Source organism: Sturnus vulgaris, chromosome 2 (genome assembly GCF_052056855.1).
Source record: "Sturnus vulgaris isolate bStuVul1 chromosome 2, bStuVul1.hap1, whole genome shotgun sequence".
NCBI classification, from domain to species: domain Eukaryota; kingdom Metazoa; phylum Chordata; class Aves; order Passeriformes; family Sturnidae; genus Sturnus; species Sturnus vulgaris.
In genome coordinates, this window is record NC_142244.1 from 107,891,005 (window position 1) to 107,914,212 (window position 23,208).

General features: G+C 35.1%; 1 protein-coding gene across 2 annotated transcripts in view; it reads left to right on the forward strand.

Moving 5' to 3' along the window:
- Positions 1-23,208, forward strand: part of IL1RAPL1 (interleukin 1 receptor accessory protein like 1) — a 682,566-nt gene that overhangs the window by 402,382 nt on the left and 256,976 nt on the right. For both annotated transcript variants that reach the window (XM_088160340.1, XM_088160341.1), the window contains exons 4-5: positions 14,345-14,531; positions 15,620-15,773. In XM_088160340.1, coding sequence (XP_088016466.1) covers positions 14,345-14,531; positions 15,620-15,773 — 341 coding nt within the window. The remainder of the gene's footprint in view (positions 1-14,344; positions 14,532-15,619; positions 15,774-23,208) is intronic.

Consider the following 23,208-nt stretch of genomic DNA (forward strand, 5'->3'; position numbering starts at 1 on the left):
CAAGTCTATACTGGGCATGTAAATGAGTTAAGTTCACAATGAATAGTAAAGTATAATCATACAGCTAATAACTTAGTTATAATGTAAGTACACAGAAAGGTAAAGCTAAAGGTATATACTAATCATTTAAGTCAAAGACTTGCTATTCTTTGTTTTAATGACATAATTAAGGCAATGCTTTTATAGAGAAATTTGTAAAAATTCTCCTAGTTGTAAAACATTAACTGACTATACATAAATGTGCATATGCTGCATGCTGTTTTAGGGACTTCCCTCTGCTTTTGAATATCAAAACCCATATTGCTGGCTGAAACCACCACTGATAATTTTACTTGGGACTTGAGTCCAGCTGTGCAGGGAACGACAGCAGGGATGTGTCTTGGAGGAATCTGTGTGCTGGAACAGGAGGCCTATCCCTCCTCTGGCTGGGTATTTCAGCAGATTGTGGCAAAATTCTGCATTGTCAACAGAATAAGCCCAGTTCTGCCCAGTGCTCAGCACAGCCTTCAGTCACAAAATAATGATGAGCTGTCACTGAGCTGACACAGGAACAGAAGTCCATTGCACAGCTTTTCCCCACCAAAAAAAAAAAAAAAAAAAGAAAAAAAAAAAAAAATTCAATTCTGTTCTCTTCAAGGAGATTCATAACTCCTGACACGAAGCTGTATTAGCTTGCACAAATATTGAGAAAATCTGCTCAAATAAGTAAAATCTTTCCAAACCAGACTTTCTTTTATGTGTCCAATCTTTCTTCTCTGGAAATCATAGCTTACAACAAATCTTAAAAGAAGGGACATTCTCCTAAAATTCAAGAGCGTTCTGGGTCTATCTTATAAATAGTGGCATGGCCTGAATTATTTCTAAACCAGTATAACCACTGGATATGGCTTTTCCTTCAAGGACACATCTTGTTTGAATAATTGTGTATGTTGATGCTCTGAAGGAAGAATGCACACAAACCCCACAATTTCTGGAATTAAGTCATCCTATTAGTTTGGTTAAGCTCCATGGTGTGAGCAGGAATAAGGAACAAGCAAATATTTTATTTCTATTGAACCTTTATCTTGCTGTCACAGATAAGATTTATGTGCTAATAGTACTTTTAGGTGCAAATTTGGTTTTGGTTTTTTATGGGTTTTTTTGCTGTTCCTGTGTTTACTGGGAAAGAATAGTATCATTAGCATACATTGCAAAATTGCTGAAAAACTAAAACAACCACATATGACTCTAGGAAATCTATTCTCATACTGTTTTCCTATGAGTGTCTTTTACTGTGTGAAATCTACTGGTTTTATAACTATTTTATTTTCAAACTAATAGACTGGGTTGTTTTCATGCTAAAGGGATCCTGGAGTAATCTTGATGCTTATCAGAGCTATCATGCATCAAAATTGATGCTTACCTTTATGCTGCAATATATTTGAACATATTTGGAGTTCTGGCCTTCTACATAAAACCCCCATGTTTCACATATTTTGACTTTAGGAGAAATGAGCTAATTCATTTTCTGATTCAAACATACATAAAATGTAGAAAATTTTATTTATTGTTCCACTGTTGGTAGCATTGTTTTCATTTCTGAAGCAATTTACATTTCAATGCACATATATGCATGCATTTGATTAACAATTGTACTACAGTCATTCGTATTTTGTGACATGCTCAAAAATTATCTATTTAAAAAAGAATTTAACAAAATAACAGAAAAGTTGGCAACTTAATGCGAACCCTTAAAGAAGGTGCAAATAAATTCTTAAAGGCCAAATATTCTGTTGTAAAGACATTTTATAATAACAATAATGATATTGTCACTAATACCAATGAGCAGGAAATTATAACATGTTTAATGGAAAATCTGCCTCTGTACATGGAAAACTGTAAGGCTTCTGCTATTGTTTTTAAAAGTATCAAGATTATCTCATACATTTCAATCTGCAGATGAAGGAAGCGGAATATAATATGGGGGCTTCAAAATCATGTTCCTTGAAACATTTGAGTAGCATGAATGTCTTGCACAGTTTAAAAAGCACTTTCCTTGGATATTTTTTTGGTATGCTACAATTTGTGCTCTAAAAACCTCAGCATTTAGCATTTTTTAGAAATTGGAAACTGAAATATTTATAAGTTATTTTTCTCCTCAAAAAGAAGAAAGGGGAAAAATTATACAGAAAACATCAGTATTATGGAGCAGCGTTGCTGATGCATAATTACAATGGAAGATTTCCCATAACAAGCTCTGTTAAAAAACAAACAACTCCTAAGTGGCTCTGATTTTTGTGTGCTTTCAGTCCCTCCTCACAGTACAGTTATTTTGGTGACACTTATAATTACTCTATCCTGAAATTTTATCTGGCCTTTTTGATAGTATTGTATCTTTCTTTTGTTTTAGTAGCTCCAAAATGAGTTCGTTTAGGAGAGAAATATTTCTGTTTCTTTCTTGAACACCAAAAAGGGAAAAAAAACACAAAACTTTTGAGAATATTTAGGATTTAAGGAAATTATATTGGTACATTATCTATATGTTCATAATTATTTATATACTGATGTAAACATAATGCTTACATAGTATAGACAAAATCACGGTTGAACTATATTAGAGTGGGGGTAAAATAGTAGGTAGAAGGAAATTAAAACTTCAGAGAAAAATCTGGTAGAAGAAATACTGCTGCAAATCTGAAGTTTAAGAAAATAGAAGTTGTCCAATTTTTTTTTTTTTAGGAAGATGCAGAAACTGATTAGATATTTCGTGTGCATTTTCTTTGGATTAAAGAAAGTTTCAGAAAATCATTAGAAAACAGTATTGCTAGAATATGAAGCATTCAAATATATTTATGATTGCACTCACAAACTTACTGCTCTTGCCACAACACATTGTGATTTTAAAGTCTTTAGATTAAATAGCAAAGAAAGGACGGTGAATACTTTATAAAAAACAGCCTTAGAAAGAAACCTGATGGGATCTTTTCCAGGAGAGTGACTAAGTGAGCAGAAGAGAGCATTTATAAAAAGAGGCAAGGAAAGACCCAGCTAGGAAAACAAGGGATACTGGGAAGAAATCAGTAACTTGTCAAGAATGTTGCCCTGTGTGGTCTTTGAGAACTGGCTGATGATCTTTGTTTTAAAATGAATATACTGATACTTTGTCTGCTATCTCACATGCAGTGCCAAGTTAGTCACACTCTAGTGCCCAAAGATGATTGTGGAAAACACAAAGGCTCAATGAGGGGTTAGAGAGGCAGAGATGAGTAACAAATCCCCATGACCTGTAAGCAGAAAACCACCCAATCACTTGTAGATGTTCCCTCCTGGAAAGGCTTTGGACTGAAGAGTGTGTGGGGTTTCCTATGGGATGCAGAGAGGAAAATAATTTTTTTGTTTAAGTAAAAAATATTGCTGAATGATATTTTGAAGTGATTCTGAGGATGCATGAATCTTAACTGGGGAAATGACCAGAAATACAGAGAGACTAATTCGCGGGAAGGAAATGGAGTAGAATATAAAAGGTGAGAGGATAGTAGGAAAAGGAGCTAAAATGCTGTTCAGTGTAAATATGCCGATGGTAGGTACTCTAGTTTGTCCCCTCTTCTGATTAAAGGGCAGTTCTCCATGTGGGTGTGTTGCTTCACTAAGCAGGTGTTGGTGCAGGATAGAGAGCTTTGAGCTGGCCTGACTGGGGAGCAGGGTAAATTGTGTGAGGAGCAGCAGCTGCTGGGGACTGCAAACCTCATGTGCCAGTGCCAGGAGCTGGGGCAAGCAGAGGTCCTGGGCCAGCTCCTGGGATGAGAAGCCAAAGGCAGTTGCTGGAAGCACCCACATTGAGTGTTTGTGTAGGTATGTATTCCACCAGCTGACTTCAACTTGACCAGCTGGAGGGGAGGCACTGGGCTGGGACAGCTCTGCAGTTCATTATTTCAGCAAGCACTGGGTGCCTGTGTGAGCAGCCCTGTGAGCTCTGTGTGTGTGTGCCCACATGCTGGGTACCTGAGCTTAGCCTGGCTGCTGCATGAACCTGGTGCCTGTCCTGCAGCCTCTTCTCATCCCTCTGGCTACTAGATTCCCCCAACTCTAACAGAGACATCAAGAGTGTAAGCAGAAGTCAGCAGAACAAATATCAAGAAAATAGCTATTCAATTCAAGTTGCCCTGAGTATTAAAATACTTGCAAATGGATGTTAATTCATCCATGAAAAAATGGGACAAAGTGTTTAATCAATACAGGAATTCACAGGTTCTCTTGTTCTTTCCCCATATGATGAAAAAAAAAGTGACTGAAATAGATTGCAGAAACAAAAATAGACAAAAATGTGGTACATAAATGACAAACTAGGTTATATTTTCTACTCATAAATAGTTTATATATTCATTCATTCTCTACCTATTGTAAAAATTGGTGGCAGTATTTTGAGCCAAAGTGTATTTTTAAATGGAATTGAACTTTTTTATACAGCTATTCCTATATTTAGATAATGTGGAATTTGTGGGTGCAGCTAGGTGACATAGAACAGCAGATGATTAAGCTGGCAGCACCGGCCCAGCTGGAAGCTGTGTCCTGCTACAGGAGGAAGCAGCCAAACAAGCCAAAGTGGAGATTCTGCATTTCTGACAAATGAAGTGGACTTTTCTTTGAGTGCACCACCAAGAAGAAATATGTCTGAGAAAGAGGTGTCTGCTACTGTCCCTCGTGCATCTCTGCTGAAAGGTGTTGTATAAAGACTCCGGCACATAAATGTTGCCTCATAGTCCAACTGAAAAAGAAGTGACTTTCAATTATCTGAAATGCATTTAAACTTGTTCCGTTTATCTATTATGTTTGAGGCATGAATTAAAATGTGTAAAGCAAACCTCATTTTTGTGAAATGAAAATAGCTTACACAAGCACACTTGATGTAGGTGAAATTATTCAAAGCTTCTGTGTAGAAATGCTCTCATACATTCATATTGCTGCTGTTCATATGACTTTGGATTTTCATGCCTGGATGTTCTGGGTGATTCATGCTTCCGAGGATGACACGTAGCAGCAAGCTTGAAAACAAAATCAAGAAATGAAAATATATAGCTATAGGGTCTGGCACCTGCCTGTGCCTTATCCTCACACACTGTTTGTTTGGGCAGCCAATGCTCCTGAAACCTTTTCATTTGTCATATCAGAGTTGTTTACCTTGGTGGTAGATAATAATATGGGACAAATAATAGTATAAATTCATATACTTGAAACTTGAGTCTCTGCTGAATTCTCAAATGTGTTGCGTTGTACTTAGACACTGGAGATAGAAATGTGATATTACGAGTGAAGGTCCACAGGTATTGGTTTTATGCTAAAGAAAACAAGAATTAATTTATTTGAGGATTCTGTAGAAGAAAGGAATTAATAATTCTTTAGCATGGAGTCACAACTCATGCTTTGAAAGCCTTACAACAAAGAGTGTGTCCCTCTCGCTGTCCCAGCCTCTTCAATAAAATATTTTCAAAGATCCTCAAATAATATTTTCCTAAAATGGCTCAGTGAGGTTTTTTCTATTCTCTGTAAAGATGATTATTTTTCTACAATTTCCCTTGACTGTAAGGGTATTAAAATGGTGTTTAGTACATTTAAGGGCAGAACTGCAAACTGGATAGAAGCTCTGGAGGCTGAATTGAGAAGACTTTCAACTCTGGGCAGAGTTGATAGCTCGGATGGGTGTAAGACCTTTTTTGCCCATGTTTGTCTTCAGGGATGATTTTGATATGAACATCGTGCAAATACTGGTTTATATTGCCTGAGCTTCCATAACTCTCATCTTCAGCTAGAGACTGAAGGGTATCAGGATCCATTTTAGAGCTTGAAAGTAGAGTGAAATAAAAATATTTATTGTGTTGTTACAGATCATACCGAGGCAATTTTGGAAACTGTTTTGAGGTAAAGCTCTTTGTATGAACACGATCAAATATAGTTAAAAGCTAAGTTTCCTGTGTCCTTTATGGTCCTCAAATGAGTAGCAAATCCAAATTTTGTCATATTCCTTTGTTTATTCATTTGTTCCTTCAAATTCTGATGCCTTTGGAAATTCAGGACTTGCTCTGAGATCTTCAGTCATATAAATTTCATAAAAATTCTTGCATATTTCTAATTTTCTGCTTTAGTAGCAGCAATAGCAGCTTTTCCAAAGACTGACTTTTCTGCAGAAAATTGCTACTTTCTTTTGAGTTCTGGTACAATCTGCACACAGCAATGCTCCTACAGAGCATGCTCCTTCCTTTTAATCCTGTGACTGATAAGGAAGACTGACTGATATCTGAATTGTTTCTTCTTTAGGAAATTAGGCGTAAAACAAGTATGAGTAAAACTGTAGGGGTTGAGGGGTTTTTGGCAGGGTGTTGTTTGGGTTTTTTGTGGGGGAAGGGTTTAGTATTTTTGTTTCTTTGTTTTTTTGGGGTTTTTTGTAGTAAATGTAGGAGTCATAATTCTAGGAATTATTTAGGTTTTTAAATCCAGAGTTGTCATTAAATCCCATTAGAGAATTTTCAGAAGTCTGGAGAAGTGTCATCAGTATGCTAGGAAACAGCCTTGAACCTAATAAATGTGATGATTTTTTAATATATTCCCATTTTTACTGGGTAATATGGGAAAGAGTTATGGAGAGATTTTCAAGGGAATCTTATTCATGTGCAAATGTCATTCTCCTAATATCTATAATAAATGCTGTAATTGTTGGATATCTCTGTCCATATCTACCATTAATGAGTAACTTTTCAGAAAATAACACACTCACGCAGAGTTAGCAACAGATAAATATCTAATCATTCAGAAACAAGACAGATACCTTCATGGGATATTCTTTATGCATCTGCTTGACAGCTGAACAGAAAATTAACATTTGAGACTGAATGACAGGATCTGTCTTTATCTGAGAACTGAGTTCTTTAAGCAAGGAGAGGGAACAAGGGAGAAGCCATTTAGCAGCACTGCATTTTCAATGTTTTCAGTTTTAGTACTATAAAAGAAAGCCAGTTACATTTGCAAAAGGGATGATTTGGTGATAAAGACATTCCAATATTTGTTGACCTTCTGAGTCAATTGTTCCTGAACACAGAAGAGCAGCTGCTGGAGCAAGCTCTGGTGCACCATAGTTTTAAGGACCTCTACCTTCAAAAAATTTGCATTTCTTCTGGTCATTCTCATACCAACCCTAATTTTTTCTGTCCTTTTTGTATAATACTTGGAAAAATATTTTTTTGTTTAATGATTCCCCTGCATCCCCTGTGAGTGAAAAACCACCCAAGAAAACAGATGTTTCATGAACAAAAAAAAATATGCAACTTTGAGGAAAAAGACTTGGGAGTTCTGGTGAAAGCCAAGTTGAACATGAACCAACAGTGTTCCCTGCAACAAAAAAAGGTGAATGATGAGCTGTACTGCATTATACAAAGTATTGCCAGCACACCAAGGGAGGTGGCCCTTCCTCTTTACTCAACAGTGGTGAGGCCACTGGAGTACAGTGTCCAGTTCTGGACTCTGGTGCAAGAGAAAAATGGAGAGTTCAGTGAAGAAGAATGAAGAAGATAAAGGAACTGGAGCATCTCTGCTGTGAGCGCAGGTGTGGACACACACATTTAGAGAGCTAGGGAATTATGGCTTGGAAATTCTTTTCAGGCCTGGATTTCCCCTGACTCTCAGGTCCATTCCCAGGCTGCCAAGCTGACTGCAGCTTCAGTTAGGGAGGCAGTCTCCCAGGGTGATAACTTGGTGAAAAACAGAGTGGAATTCATAATAAAGATTAACACCTGGTGTCTTTCCCATGGGACATCCGGACATGCTGTCCCAGGGGATGTTTGTCCCAATTGTCCAATGAACTACTGTCCTGTCCTCGCTGCACGTAACACGCTTTAAATACGGGCTGTCCAAACAATAAAGTTGGCCTTGTTTCCCCAAAAGAGGTCCCTGTGTGTTGCTGTCCTTTCTCTCTCTTTGCAGCGCAGTGACCACACACAGGCTGAGAGAACTGGGACTCTTTACCCTGGAGAAGGCACAGGAAAATCTTGCTGACATATATACATTTCTGAAGGGAGGGTGCCAACAGGATGGAGCCAGGCTCATTTCAATGTTGCCTGGTGACAGGACCAGAGGCAATGGGCACAAACTGGAACACAGAATGTTCCATTTGAACATCAGGAAACATTTTCCACCATGAGGGCCACTGAACCCTGGCACAGGTTGCCCAGGAAGGTTGTGGAGTCTCCATCCTTGGTGATATTCAAAAGCAATCTGAACACGCTCCGGGGCAAGCAGATCTAAGTGGCTTTCCTTGGTCATGGGCGTTGGACAAGATGACATCCTTGTTTCCTTCTGATCTCAAGCATTTTGTGATTCTGTGATTCTGTAAATGAAAGAGATGGGAATGAAAGAATTTATGATTCTGTAAATGAAAGAAATTTTATTAGTTTGTAATTTTTAAAAGAATAATTTCTGCTATTCTGGCATATGGTGCTAAGTAAGGGTAAGGGTATAAAAATTGCTCCTCTTCAGGATCATTGGTTCCCAAGGAAAAGCAAGTGCCATCGTGTCCTGGATTATGAGGACATAGTATACCTGGAGGCATTTCATGCTATGGTATTATCTCCCTACTGCAGTTTGTTGAAAGCTAAAGGGATTTTCATCTGTAAGGGTACACTTTTGCACAGCTCTTCATACTTCTCTGTCCTCTGGGAATATACATTGATCTGCTGCAGGGAAAACGTTTAGTATCATTCTGACACATCTCCATTCTTGCACTTTATGACTCACTGGCCCAAAATTTCTTCACTAATGATCCTGGGAAGCTTTACTGAAATGAGTAGCAAATTTGCATTAATTTGTAACTAGCACTAAAATATCAAATGTGCAATTACATTCAGACTAGTGGCAATCCATATTTTACTCACCCTATATGCCCTGTACAGTACAATGCTTCTTTTATTTATTACTATCATTTTTAACTACCTCTAACATTTTTAGCTGTAATCCATAAGTGCTATTCTCTAAATTTCCGATACCAAATATTTTAATAGAAAGTTATTTTTTTAATTGAAATTTTCTCATACTAAATAACATATAGGTAAACTATTAATATGCTTTTAAAATTTTTATATAGTAACTTTCTTGAATCACATACCTCTAGTATAATTTTTACAATTATTGGAATCCCCAACCTTCCTATAACACTGGTTTATAGACACATACATATAGACATATAGACACATTCTAATAAAATTTATTTAGATTTATATTCATATACTGCAAGAGTGCAGACAGAGTTATATTATAGGAATATTTTTGCATACCTGTATATTAAGATTATGGACTTTTTTTTCTTTTAATGTATCTGAAAGGAAGCTTTAATGTGAAAGAAAATGTTTGATGGGGAAATTAATTAATTTTATTTAATTTTGCTTTCCATGTAATTGCCAGTAGAAGTTCATAATTAAGGTTATTGTCATAATTTTGTTTGAGCATTTTGTACTAATAAAGTGAAGTTTTATTAAAATGTAGAAATCAATATAAGATTGAAGATTCACTTTGACTTTAAAAAAGAGAGACATCATACAAAAAAATTAATAACATAAAAATTTGCACATTTTTTTCTTAGTTTACCTAAAAAGGAAACTTTGGGGTATTATAAGAATGAGAAAATTAAAGTCCCTTTGTAAAGGCTAATTCTTATTTAATTTTTATTGTTGAAGACATCAATAAAAGGCCTTTCACATCACTAACTAGCTCCCTCTTACTCAAGAAAAGCATTATTGTAATGCAGTTAAACTTTGCATTTTGACATTCTCTTTTGACAGGTTTGGAGTGAAGGGGAAACTCAGGATGGCAGTGCATACCACTTGTGTCAGAAAAAGATAAAATGTGAAGGTTTGGCTTCCAAGGATGGAAACGGCCATTAAAACTAAACAATATTTTCTGGTGTTTCTAATTCAAACCTATTGAAACAAGTATCTTGCAGAGTATTGATATTCAAATAGTCCTGGAGGCTCGTGTGCACTGGGTTATTTCATAGTATCATGCACATAATTAGGTGACCCTTGAGGGAAGAAATCAGTGCTTATGTAATTCAATTGAGGTCAAAAGCAGTTTCCAAACTGGGTTGGCCCCCCAGGGTATGGAAGCAGGAGATAATTTCTAAGGCACAGAGGAAAATTCCAGCTGGCTTCTGTCCATCTCCCTCCACTTTCTCTCTCTTTTCCCCATACCTGAAGCACTGCCCCGGCACTTGCAGCTCTGTTGGCTCTGGAAGCTTTGAGGAAAAGGCAATCTCTGATTTCAGATATCAGAAGCAGCGAGTGTGGGAGTCAGCTATTCCAGACCCTGAAAAAAAAAAACCCCACAAAAAACCAAAAAAACTCCCCAACAACATATAACAAACAAATCCCAAATCTAATAAAAGGGAATCCTGCATATAAAGTCTGTGAACTGCTGTCCTGAATGAATACTCCAGAAGCTGCTGGGAGGGCAGTGACCAGCTGGGACCACCAGATCCTGCCCCCAAGGGGACCTCAGAGCACAGAACTAATCCTGGCTGCCCCATGGTACCTTGGCCTTCCTCCCTCACCACGTGCCCAAGGCCTCAGGCGTGTCCTCAAAAAACCCTGCTGCTATGTAGAGCCTTTAAAATTTTTTGTGTGAAAGTTTAAAAGCTCACAAAGAGCCCTTTGGAGCCACCGGCCAAGAGCACGAGTAGATTATCAATAACGTGTTTTTGTTTCTGTCTTGAATGAATTCTTTTCTCTCCAGCTTTCAGGCATCCAAATAACTGTAACATAAGTTACTTGGACTGAAAAAGGACAAAATTGTGTCTGCAAAATTATGAAAAAACTAATTAATGAAGTCAACAAAAGTTTGCCCCAGAAATGTGGTAGACCATTTATATAAAGTGGATGTAGACAGAGTGGCTAAATTTGCTTATTAAAATTTAAAATAAAACTGCAAAGAAAAGATTTTTCTCTTTCTTTTAAATGTCCAGCTCTGAAGGAGTTGGAAGTAAATTTACTTTTCCAACTCAGTCGGAAATAAAGTTACTTTCCCACTTTGTATGATGAGGAGAAACATAAGAGAGATTTCCTGGCTTCCTGTTTGCTCTCCAGTTTGTTTACCCTGGTAAACAGTAAAATGGCAAAGCACCAGAGTGGACAAGTAACAGGAAGAGTCCCACTTTCCCTTCTGTCATGAATAGGGATGATGAGGGATGCTGCCTGGACAGCACTGAGCTGTAGAAATCCATCACTGAGCTCTTTCCGGTGAGACGGGAGACTGACAATTACCAGAGGTGTTTTTCTTAGGAAATAAAGCAGAGTTTTGTAAACATAAAGGCATCTAGCCCATTTTAGAGATGTATTTATAAAGAAACCATGCTTTACATGCTTAATTTTCAAAGCAACTACTTTAAATGTAGATGGAAATATTACAAAAGCTAAAGTTTAGAGAAGCTCTTCTTGATATGTGTGTTCTCTTGTCCGTTTTGCCCCTTGTGTTTCCTCTTCACCTTTTCCCTCTAACATGTTACCTGTTCATTTAACTTTGTTTAAGATAAATTTGATTTTAATGATTTTGTTGTCTTAAATAAAAAACACCAAACAGCTTTTTTTCTTCCTGTTTTTGTATTTTATACTTTCTGTTCTCATTAAACTTTAGCACTTGAAAATCTATTGAATAACAGATGAAAATGAAAACCTTCACTTATATAGACAAAAAGGTTCTAGCTAATGTTATATTTGCAAACATTTGTGACTGGTAGATTAGGTAAAAACTAATTTGATAATTTGTCACCTCTTCTGTCACCATGTTCAGGGGAAAAAAATGCAAATTAGCAAACAAAAAACCCACCCCAAAGATATCAAGTGATAAGTGAGTTAAAGCACAGTTAATTTAGCTAATACCAGTTTTTAAAATCCCTTAAACTCATGTCATGGGGTTTTTTTTGCTTATTTTATTTGTTTCTTATCTGGTTCCTCTAGTAAGAGACATATGGAAAATTTTCTTACTTCTAGCACATGAGCGTTTTTTACCCTCTGCAGTGTGTGCATGTTCCAGAGAGCTCTTCTGTCTGCTACTTTTTCTGTTGCCTCAGGGGTTTTACATCTACTATATCCTTCATACTCTAGCATGTAATCAGCAAACTCACCCCTTCTTTCTTCTTTTTCTTCATTCCTACCTGGAGACATTTAATTTTCTTTCTCTCTTTCTCTACTGTGAGCCCATTATCTTGGTTTTCTTACCTCATACTGTTTGTTTTGCTCTGCCTTCTGTACCTGCCTCTTTTTGTTTCATCCCAACAGCCTTGGTTTCTGACACAGAGCATGAGATGAGTCAGATTGGCACTGCAGTTAGTATTTAGAATTGAAATAAGGAAGTCTGTGTCACCAGTGGGCATCTGGAGCTGTAGAGTTTTTTGATAATGCTTTGAGCTTTTGAAAGAAAATTCTGTTAGGGAACTCAGCTTACAAAAATCCACCCAAAATTTTTCAGTACCTTGTATCTGGCAGTTTAGAGAAATCCACTTCAAGCAATGAATTTAAACATCCTGAAATATTTCCAAAATGCTTCTCTTATGGAGCAGGAAGCCTTAGCTGCATCTGCTAAAGGATCTGCTGTTGCGATGGAAACTTGGATGTGCCTCAGACAAAATTCTGTCTCTGGCAATTGACATTGTCACTGTTGCAGAACAGAGTTCTTCACTACATCAAAACATTTATTCATAATTTTTGCAAAATTCACTCCAAATACTGAAGGATGCCTATGCAAAAATTTTACTAACCTTGCTTCTTCAGAGACTGGGAAGATAGGAAAATGTCCTCCCTTTTTTTGCCCCTGCCATGTCCTTCTAGAAATATTTAAATACTGAGATTCAGTAGTATGAACAAAACATGATGCCTAAAAACACAGGAAGGAATGAAAGAGAATATTTAAATGTGAAAATTGTATAGCCAAACAGCTCCCTATATACTGCTCCCTGTCATCCAATAACTGAACACTCTCATCCAGTTAGTTTGCTCTTAAACCTGAGTTTGATTAATTGTTCAGAACCTGTTTCCAAGGGTTGAGTCTTCCAAGAACAAAGAAAAAGCCTTTTACCAATTTGGAAAAACAGAATTAAGTGACTTTTTATGATATTTTCAAGACACACGGTAAACAGATATATAAAATATTTCGAGTAACTACTTAATGGAGAAATAATTTACTCTATTGAAAAAGTATTCTTTAAAAAGTGAGTGATTTTCAATTGCATGTACAGGTAAGAATGGGAACTGGCTGTTTACCAGCTTAAATGCAGCAAGAGTGATTCATATTCAGTGGATTCTTTATTTGATTTGCATAAAGCTTAAACAACTTTATTTGTTTATTTGTTTTTTTTGTTTTTTTTTGTTATACAGCAGATTCTCAAACATGTTAACAAATTAGACTTACTTCTTCATTATAAGGAAATAATATTGTGGCTTTTTTTTTACAAGTCCATGAATTAGATCATCAGCTAAGGATCATTCTGCTCAAAAATTTACATTTCTAAGACTATTCTCCAATTTAAAAGTTACTTACAGGGTTACATTTTCTGTAGAAAATTGGACTCTAGAATTCTTTGAATTAAGTTTTCTTATTCTTTATCCTTAAGTATTTCTATCCCCTCTTATTGAACAGAAAAAGGAAACAGGTATTAAGAAACTGATCTTTGAGATTCTGCCATTTCTGAAATACCCAAGTCCATTATAAATGAGAAATCAGCTCATAGAGGATGAGTGGTGATAAGGAGGTGAATGTTTCCTCAGTGCTCTCTGTAGGATCCTCTGTCAGCAGGCCAGGGGTAAAATGCATTTACAGAACAGTAGGAGAGAAATCTTACACCATCACAGTGTGCTCCTGGGGAGTACTCAGCTTTATACACTCATTTGCTCCCCACCTGGAAAATCAAATAAAAAACAAACAAACAAACAAAATTTCAAACAGTTTTGTCTTTTTGCCTGATTGAATCTCATAGTGGAATGTGGGAAGGCAGACAAAGTTCTCTGGTCTCTGGCTGCCTCACTTATCAACATCCAGAAGCAGATGTAGTAACAAGTTTTCAGAGAGAGCACAAGCTCATGAAGTCTGTAGGTAATGCAGAACATTTTGTCCTGGGAATATGGGCACTGAAGGCTATGGTCAACAATCTGGCAGTGCCTTAGGTTGACATATCCTTCATTCTAAAACTAATCACAAGATTGTTTTTAATTAACTTCTGTAAAATGTTACTACTTCCAGTTTAAGGCATACTCAGCACTGATGAATATGTGGCTCTTAGTGTGTTGCTCAAGTTCCAATTTATTAGACTTTTTTTTCTATTTTTATTGCATTACAGAAACTCAACTTACTGTATGAAAGTGTCCATTTCGCTGACGGTGGGTGAAAATGACACTGGACTCTGCTACAATTCAAAGATGAAATATTTTGAAAAAGCTGAACTTAGCAAAAGCAAGGAAATCTCATGTCCTGAAATTGAGGATTTTTTATTTCCATTTAGGGAGCCTGAAATTCTGTGGTATAAGGTAAGGAATGCAAGAGATTTATGCCTTCAAATATATATTATGCAATGTTCTTATAGTTCTCTTGGTGTAAATGTTTTGTGAAGCTTGTGTTGTTTTAAGTTCTGTCAAGAAAAGACAACAGAACTAATGGTAGGAAAGAATGAACTAATTGAGAAATTCAAGTGCTTCCTTTAGTAAACTGTATGAGATATCTACATATGCTTTACTTGAATAAAGAGCTTAATTTTGCTGGATGAAATTCAACAAATACTACCAAAACTTCAGATGCTACATATATATACTTAGGGTTATATTCGCAAATATAATTTCATTGTTTTTATCAATAATTTTATTTCAATATTGGGTAATGCTTTCTAGATCATTACTTAAGGGCCAAGTTCTTACAAGCACTGTTGCCTGTGGGCAGTGCAGTAGAATTAATTATGGTATACAAGACTGTGCTACCTAAAAAGTAAAATTTTGTGGCCTGGAAAGATAATGTCAAAATTGACTGATAGCATATCTAAGGAGAAATGTAGCCAACTACTTGCTTATTCTCATCTTGGATTTTGTATCTGTTATAAAATACATTTAGATTAAGAATGCACATTTTCTAGGTTGAGAGAGCTTTGATTCCAAGATGGTTTTAGAAAGAGACATAGAGCATCCTTATTTTTTATCTTTCTCTTCTTCTTTTTCTCTACATTTTATTTTTTTTTAATTGAATTAAAAAGAAAAATAAAATATCCCCGCAGCCTGGGATTCTGGTAATGTAAAAGTCATAGATAGCAGACATAAGTATAATGCTAAATAAGTAAATTAAATACAAGCCACTGAGCAAACTAATGCCAGAAAAAAAAAAAGAAAAGAAAAAATCACCAAAGGAATTAAGTCCCTTTTCTATCCAGAAGCATAAATATCAAATCAGGTGATAAAATTGGTTTTAACCAACATCTACACAGACTGAATTTTTGCATATTTAGTTTTTATACATTTATAACTAGCCTGGGCTCTTGCCTGGCCACCTTCACTTTGGGCAGCATTGTCCACAGTGGTCCATTTTAAGTGTAAGAGCAAAATCCCTGAAGTTTTATATTCTCTTTAAACAGGAATGCAAGTCAAAGACGTGGAGATCAAGTATTGTGTTTAAAAAGGACACCCTTGTCATTCGGGAAGTTAGAGAGGATGACATTGGAAATTACACTTGTGAGCTAAAATATGGATTCTTTGTTGTCAGAAGAACCACGGAGTTGACAGTTACAGGTAATTACAGGCTCTTTCTATCTCCTATACTTAGAAAAAAAAAACCCATTGAATATTTTGGTTCAAGTTGTGCGTTTTTGAGTCATAACATTTGCACACAACTTTGCTGTGTGTCTATGAATGGTTGATACATTAAAAAACTGTCCTGAATACTTCACAGTGGCATCTGTAATACCTTGACAAGTCTGTTTTGTTCTGTTCCAAAAGCTTTTATTTTCTTTCTTTCTTTCTTTCTTTCTTTCTTTCTTTCTTTCTTTCTTTCTTTCTTTCTTTCTTTCTTTCTTTCTTTCTTTCTTTCTTTCTTTCTTTCTTTCTTTCTTTCTTTCTTTCTTTCTTTCTTTCTTTCTTTCTTTCTTTCTTTCTTTCTTTCTTTCTTTCTTTCTTTCTTTCTTTCTTTCTTTCTTTCTTTCTTTCTTTCTTTCTTTCTTTCTTTCTTTCTTTCTTTCTTTCTTTCTTTCTTTCGTTCGTTCTTTCTTTCTTTCTTTCTTTCTTTCTTTCTTTCTTTCTTTTAGTGGAAATTGTGGTCAAGGAACAGGTAAATTCAGAAAGCATGACCTCTTACAGAAAAACAAACAAACAAACAAACCCCCCCAAAATACCCCAAATAAACACCCCCCCCCCCCCACACAAAAACCCAAAAATAAACCAAAAATCCACCAAAAACCAAGTAATTATGTCTATCGTAGTCTGTCATGTGATTAAATTACTTGGGACATAAAAATACCTGTAGCAATAACTCCACAATACAAGCACTAATTGCTTTTGGACATGAGAGCAGCTGTAGCCACAACCCAAGAGCAGTAGCTCTGTCCCAGTGAGGCCACTGCTGTCTGTGGCAGGTGCTTAAGCAGCACATAATGAGAGACAGGAGCATTTTTCCTATGTTATTCTCTCCCCACCTTCCCTAGTTTATAGTTCAAGAATTTCCTGATCTGAGTCGTCATGCACTGTTCTTACTAATTAATCTGTTTTACATTAGTCTGATTATTTTTTAATCCATTTAGTCTTGGCTTCGAAAACATTTTGAAGTATTAAGTTCCACACAGTAATTATGTAACATGAATAAACTTTATAATTCAGCAAAACAGCAATTGCATAAAATGCATTTAATATAAGCTGCTTTTACAGCTACCCTATCAATATTTAAAATCCATTATCAATGAAAACAAAATATATACTGTAATAGTAATGTCCACAGCAGCAGAACAATGTGATGAATGGTCCATTGAATTTTCCATTCCATGCCTCCATTTTACAATTATGTGAAACATATAGCTGAACATACATGTAATAAGGTAAAAAATGAGCTTTTACAATTATAGGATTTCAATGGTAGGCAGCAGTATGTTATGATCACTGTAATGCTTTGTAGTTTCACGGTATATTTCCTAAAAGAAGGCAGAATGAGGATTTTCCTGGCAAAACAGAAGTGAATTAGATCCATATGGTTGACAAAGGCTTGCATGTATAAGATCTTGCACCTTCAAAATATCTAGTAAATCAAGAAACAAATCCAGAATGATTATGCAGGTTGTTCTTGATCCCCATTTATGTATCTAATATATATATCTGAAGTACAGCAGCAACTAGTTACACACTTATATCAAACATTAGGTCGAATTACAATAGTTTCCTTTAATGGTGAAAAGTTTGTTTTCTCTTTCACTGTATCCCATTTTCCCTCCACATTAACAGAAATTATAGTCAATTAGGGAATGCAATTTTCTGCTGTTGGATGTGTCTGGAAATCATGTTGTTTATGTTGTTTTGGGGGATTCAAGTAATCAATCATATTTATTTAAACTCAATAACCAGGATCTCTTTGTTGTTGTATAGCATTGATTTATTTGGTCAGTACAGATAGGCAATTACTGTCGAGTGATTAACGTCACAATAAATACCAAATACTCTGTTTGATTGTCTCTGATGTAAGGAAAGCAAAGAAGGATCCAAGTGTGTGATTTATACCAAGAATAATGTGAATTATCTTTTGCAAAATTTGATACCTGGATTTCAAAAGTACATATTTACTGCATCTTTAAATGATCCCTTCTGTCCCTTTGGTTGGTGCTCCACTGCACAGCAGTATTTCAACAGGCTCAGAGTGACAGAAAAGAGAAAGAAAAAAGCATTGGAACCTGATTCATGTTACTATTTGTAGGAATAGTTTAAAAAAAATGTAACTCATCACTTGTAGTGTAGGTAGGAGTTCAGTATTTAATGTTTAACTAGACAGAGACAGAAAGAGACTTGGCTGATTTTGATGTGCTAAAAATGAATTAATTCATAGGGAGGGAACTATTCAATTTCCACTTCTGCAAACCCCAGCAGATTTAAGGACAACCTCCAAATTTGTAAACCTTAATAGTACTGTGGGTCTTCATCTTATCTTTAGAATATTATGTGAATAAACAGAACAAGAGGATAGATTTACTCATGGTACTAATTTTTGTTGCACCTATTTCTCACCACCTCCTCTCACTCTGGGCAGCTGTGGACAGTCACCACTGAAGGATTCCCTTCTTTATCCTACAAAATGTATTTTGTCAGAATTGCTGTCACCTTAGGGAAACCTGCTCTTGGATTATATTAACTATGGATGTAATTATAAACATGTTCTTTTCAATATTGCTGTTGTATATTTTTGTTATTATAACCTCCGTGCTTTACACCTTAAATATCTGAGTGCCTCATAGTGAAACATGGAATGGCTTGTATTCTGATTTATTATTAAAGTTGAAAAATAAGAAGAGAATTCACACATTTTGAAAAAGACCAAATTCACTTATTAGGGAGTATTCATCTCATCTAAGTATAGCAGCTGAAACCCCCCAAACTATGGAAAAATATAATTTCCTCTCCTTTTAGAAAATGAGAGAAAAAAATTTGCCCATTCTTAGCTTAAATTATAAGTACTCAATGCCACCTTGGGTACACCTTTACAGTACACCTTTATAGTAAGAACTATGTCATGGCTCACTTTTTTGTTTGTTGTTTTTTGGGGTTTTTGTTTCTTTCTTTGATCTTAATGGAAACTATTTTTTTTTAAGATCTGTATCTCACACTGAAAAAATATTATTGTCTAAGTGATTTGAATCAATTACTTTATTGTACTGAGATGAGACCTAGAAATTCCCTGTTTTTCAAAACAAAAACTATATGCTGATTATTTTAGCTTGTAACTAATCAAAATATTCACATAAAAAGCATAATTGGCAGGTTTTTTGGTTTGTAGTTATGTATTTACACATTCTAAAATGTCCTGCAATGTACAAAGTCATTTGTAGACTTTTATACTTCAGATTAGCAGGTTTTCTTTTATATGGGGAATTTTAATTAAAGCATACCTGCTGTCTCTGGCATAATTAATTAAGAATATGTTTAGTATTGGGAAAGAATCCTGTTAGAAAATAATAGTTTTAACTTGGTCATGATGAACAACATGGGTCGAAAATACTTTGCTTCAGTGATTTGTTTTCTTTAAATATTTGGTTTAATAATCTTTTTTACCTCTAGTGCCAAGGCATTTGTAAATACTTTCTGCTTTTGAAGGGTTTCTTTCAGGTCAAATGAAGTCCAGGCTGTGTCTGAGAGGGAATACACCTGTGCCCACTGCAATAACATACACTCCTCCATCATGGACTTCATAAAGCAAACAGACCCCATCATCCTTGCAGTTGGAACATTACTCATTCTGTTTTAAACATTAAAATACTATTTCCCTTCTGTCAAAAATAAGGAAAGGAAACCTTATACTTTGTGGATGGAATCAGAGCTAATCAATAGATTCTGAATCCTGAAGCCTTTCCTCAGAGATACCTTTTGTTTTCTTTGTTCAATGATTAGACCCTGAGAAGTTCCCTTGGAAACAACTCCTGCTGGAATGAGCACAGTTTTAGATTTACTGATTCCAGCATGTTTGCAATCAAGCTATAGAAATAATAAATTGTGAGAGCAATATTTTATTATTTAAATTCAGTCTGCTTGGGTTAACAAATTTCTGCAATAATCTTGAAAGTGCCAGTTTATTCTTTTTCATCTTCAACCCCTGACCTTTTTCATCTTTAGGGTTTTTTAGGCAAAAAAAAAAAAAAAGAATGCAATTTTTCTCATTCAGTTATACTGTAGTCTTACAGTTTGGGTTATGTTGAATAAGCTTTGACTCTTTCTTTCTGGCAGATTTAATTTTCATTAGCATAATGGGAAATCTTAAATGACTACATGTATGTACGTATTTTTAGAGATGGAAAAATCACTGTAAAAAGAAATAGTATGAAGAAATAATTATGATTAAATTATATACCTAGCATTACAGCTCAAAAATGTGGCTCTTTTATATACAGCTAGCCACCATATATTGTGAATAAAACATAAACAAAAAATCTGAAAGGGACACACACGTACATATACTTTGAAGGTTATAGCCTGCTTTAAGTGGACTGTATTTTAACTGTATAAGACAAAATGTTCACCATTTTTCCCCAAAAAATTGTCTTCACTCTTCCAGGTGTGCTGCTCTTTCTCATTCAATAATCAGAATGCAGAGAGGTGCTGCCATAAGGATGTTTCTCTGTATTTTTAGCAGGTACTAGGTAAGAAAAGTATTAAAGAACAAAGAGAGTTGTTTTCTAAGCATTTAAAGCTTTAGCACAGACTCTACTTGGTTTCTGAAATTAATGACAGGTGTGAACCATATTGAATGCACCCAGTGACTCCTCGATTCAGCTGATTCCAATAATTATCAGAGCTGACGTTCATTCCTTTTGTTCATCATTAATTTAATTCAATTCCAGAACATACTCAGATAGAAGTTCTATTTACCATTATTCTGTGCAAAGACTAATAAAATATAAAGCAAACAATAGACTCATTATGAATGCAGCATGTTCAAAATATTAATCTAGCATTTTAAAATGCATAAAATCCTGTAGATTTAACAAATTTATGGCTGAAGAGTGGGATGAATTTTTTTTTTTTGTAAATTAGAAATGAGTTATTTTCTTTTACAGTGCAATCATTTTAATATGCCTGAAAACAAGGGTCTAAATTAATTTCCTGTGTGTATTTAAGTAATAATAATCAAAACATTTTGTTGATGCTTGGTAAAATATTCTCTATAAATGTTCATTTAACACATTTATTGTAAATGGGTTTAGAGGGTTATTCAAAACCAGCCTTAAATGAAGACAGCAGTGAGCACAGCTTTATGTATTTTACTTCAAAGGAAGTGCAGATGATGTCATGTACTCTATGTTATAAATTGAAATGAATTAGAAAACCAGTTTCAGCAATTTAGCCAAAGAAGAGATGTAAAAGTTAGAGGGGGAAAAAATTTCCATGTTCATTTTCAACCTTGCTGCTGGTGACCTTTTGACATTTCCTCCTTTGTCATATGCTGAGTTGACAAAGACCAGTTTTAATTATTAGAGATCATTCCTATAGCAGTTAGGGCAGAGAGAAGATCCTCTAGATAGAAATTCAAAGTAGGCAAAGCAGGGTGATCAAAACATTTAATAGAGCAGACCCAATTGGCTTTCTTTCCCTAAAATAAAGCCTGACAAATAACGTGTTCCCTTTGGATGATGTGTTTATGTGCTCATAATTCTGGACAATGTCCTATTTCATGTAAAGGAGGCCGCTCTTTTTGTGTTATTTACCAAAAGTCCCCCAGGATGTGGCCACTTGATGATGCAGTCATGACATCTGCTGGTGTCCTGTACTCCCTGTGAACAATACAGTGAGGGTAAAAGTCAGGAGGATGTTTCAATAATTGGTAAGAAATAGACGAAATCTTAGTCTATAATCAAAATTAAGAATTCCACTTAAATTAATAAATTTGATATTATTCAAGAAGCGCAGTGAATTACTGTGCATACTGTTATTAAATTTACAACAATTTTGCTGATTTATTTTTAAACTTGATTTTTTTTCCCTGAATTTGTTTTTTTTTTTTTGTTTTTTTTTTTTGTTTTTTTTTTTCCAATTTTGGCTTTGTGAGGTTAAAGACTAAGGTAAAATAATAAGTCCAAACAAATTTGGTTTTCTACATCAGGTGAAGGAAAAAAATAGGGAAACGACGTTTCCAAAGTGGAAGTTTGTTTGTGTGATTCAATTTCCCTTTCTTCATGAGTCATATGAGAATATTGAAATAAAAATAATGTGAGTGGATGTGGTTACCAAGATGATTGTTTCAGTTTAGTGTAGTGAGGTTGTTAAGATGAACTACATTCTACAGAGAGAAAGAATTTGCAGACAAAAGTTTATCACAAAAATGTGTTAGTGACTACTTAGGATATAAAAGACATATAAACTTGTAGTTCAATAGCATCTCACAAAATTAAATAAATCTGTTGTTAAGGCACCCAAGATGCTTGTTAAACAACCTTTTAAAAAGTAGATAAATTACACTGAATGTTAATGTTTCACATTATTGCTATGGAATCAGAAGACTTCATTTTACTTTTACATTCCCCTGGAGTATGTTAAATCCACCAATACTGTCCTAACTGAGCATTTGTCATTTCTAAAGCTTTTCTTATACTGCTTTAGATAATTTATATGTACAGTGGCATCTTCCAGGATGGTACTTTAATAAACGAGAGTATAAAATGTACCAGTACAATACATAAGGACCTTGTGTTGCCCCCATCCTAAAAGCAATCTGTACACATTCTTAAAAACAGTCTATACACAATTAGACTAACTGAATATTTAGCTTTTAAATGGAGACCATTTTTGCAATGTTTTCATGTCTTTCAAATGGATTAGGCAGATTCTAAACTCAGAGCTATTAGCAAGTTATATTGGTAATACATATGTTCAGAGAGGAACTCCAGACAATACATGTACCTGAAATCATTGCAATTGTTTTTATAAGCAGAAAACTTTTGTTTACAGACGTAAAGACACCTGATTTTAACTGCAGCAATATTACATGGGGACATGTGTGTTAACAGAATAGCAACCTCAAAATCATTTAGAAGGTATATAATATATGTTTTTCTATATTAAAAAAGTAACTTCTCTTAAAGAGTATTGACCTCCTCAGAAATATTGTCATCTTCTTTTCAATACTCCCAAAGGAATTTTTTTTTCCTTTTTTAATGCTGTTATCTTAGTATTAATTAATCACCCAAAATATCATAGTACGTAAACAACAGAAAAACAGCGAATATAAAATTTAAGAAACAAGTTTTATTTGGAATTCTGTTACAAGTGTGAATCAAGACTGAAACTTCATTTCTCTGAGATCGATGTCCATTTGTCCATTGACTTAAAGAGTCAATATTTCATCATTTGACTTTCTGGTTATGAAAGATCAGAATGGATGTTAATTTTAAAAATTGAAATAAGTTTTCAAAAATTCTGGCTCTGCCAATCACCTTGATGTTTTATCGGTTATTCTGTCATGCAATTTCTTTCAGTTAATGAATTA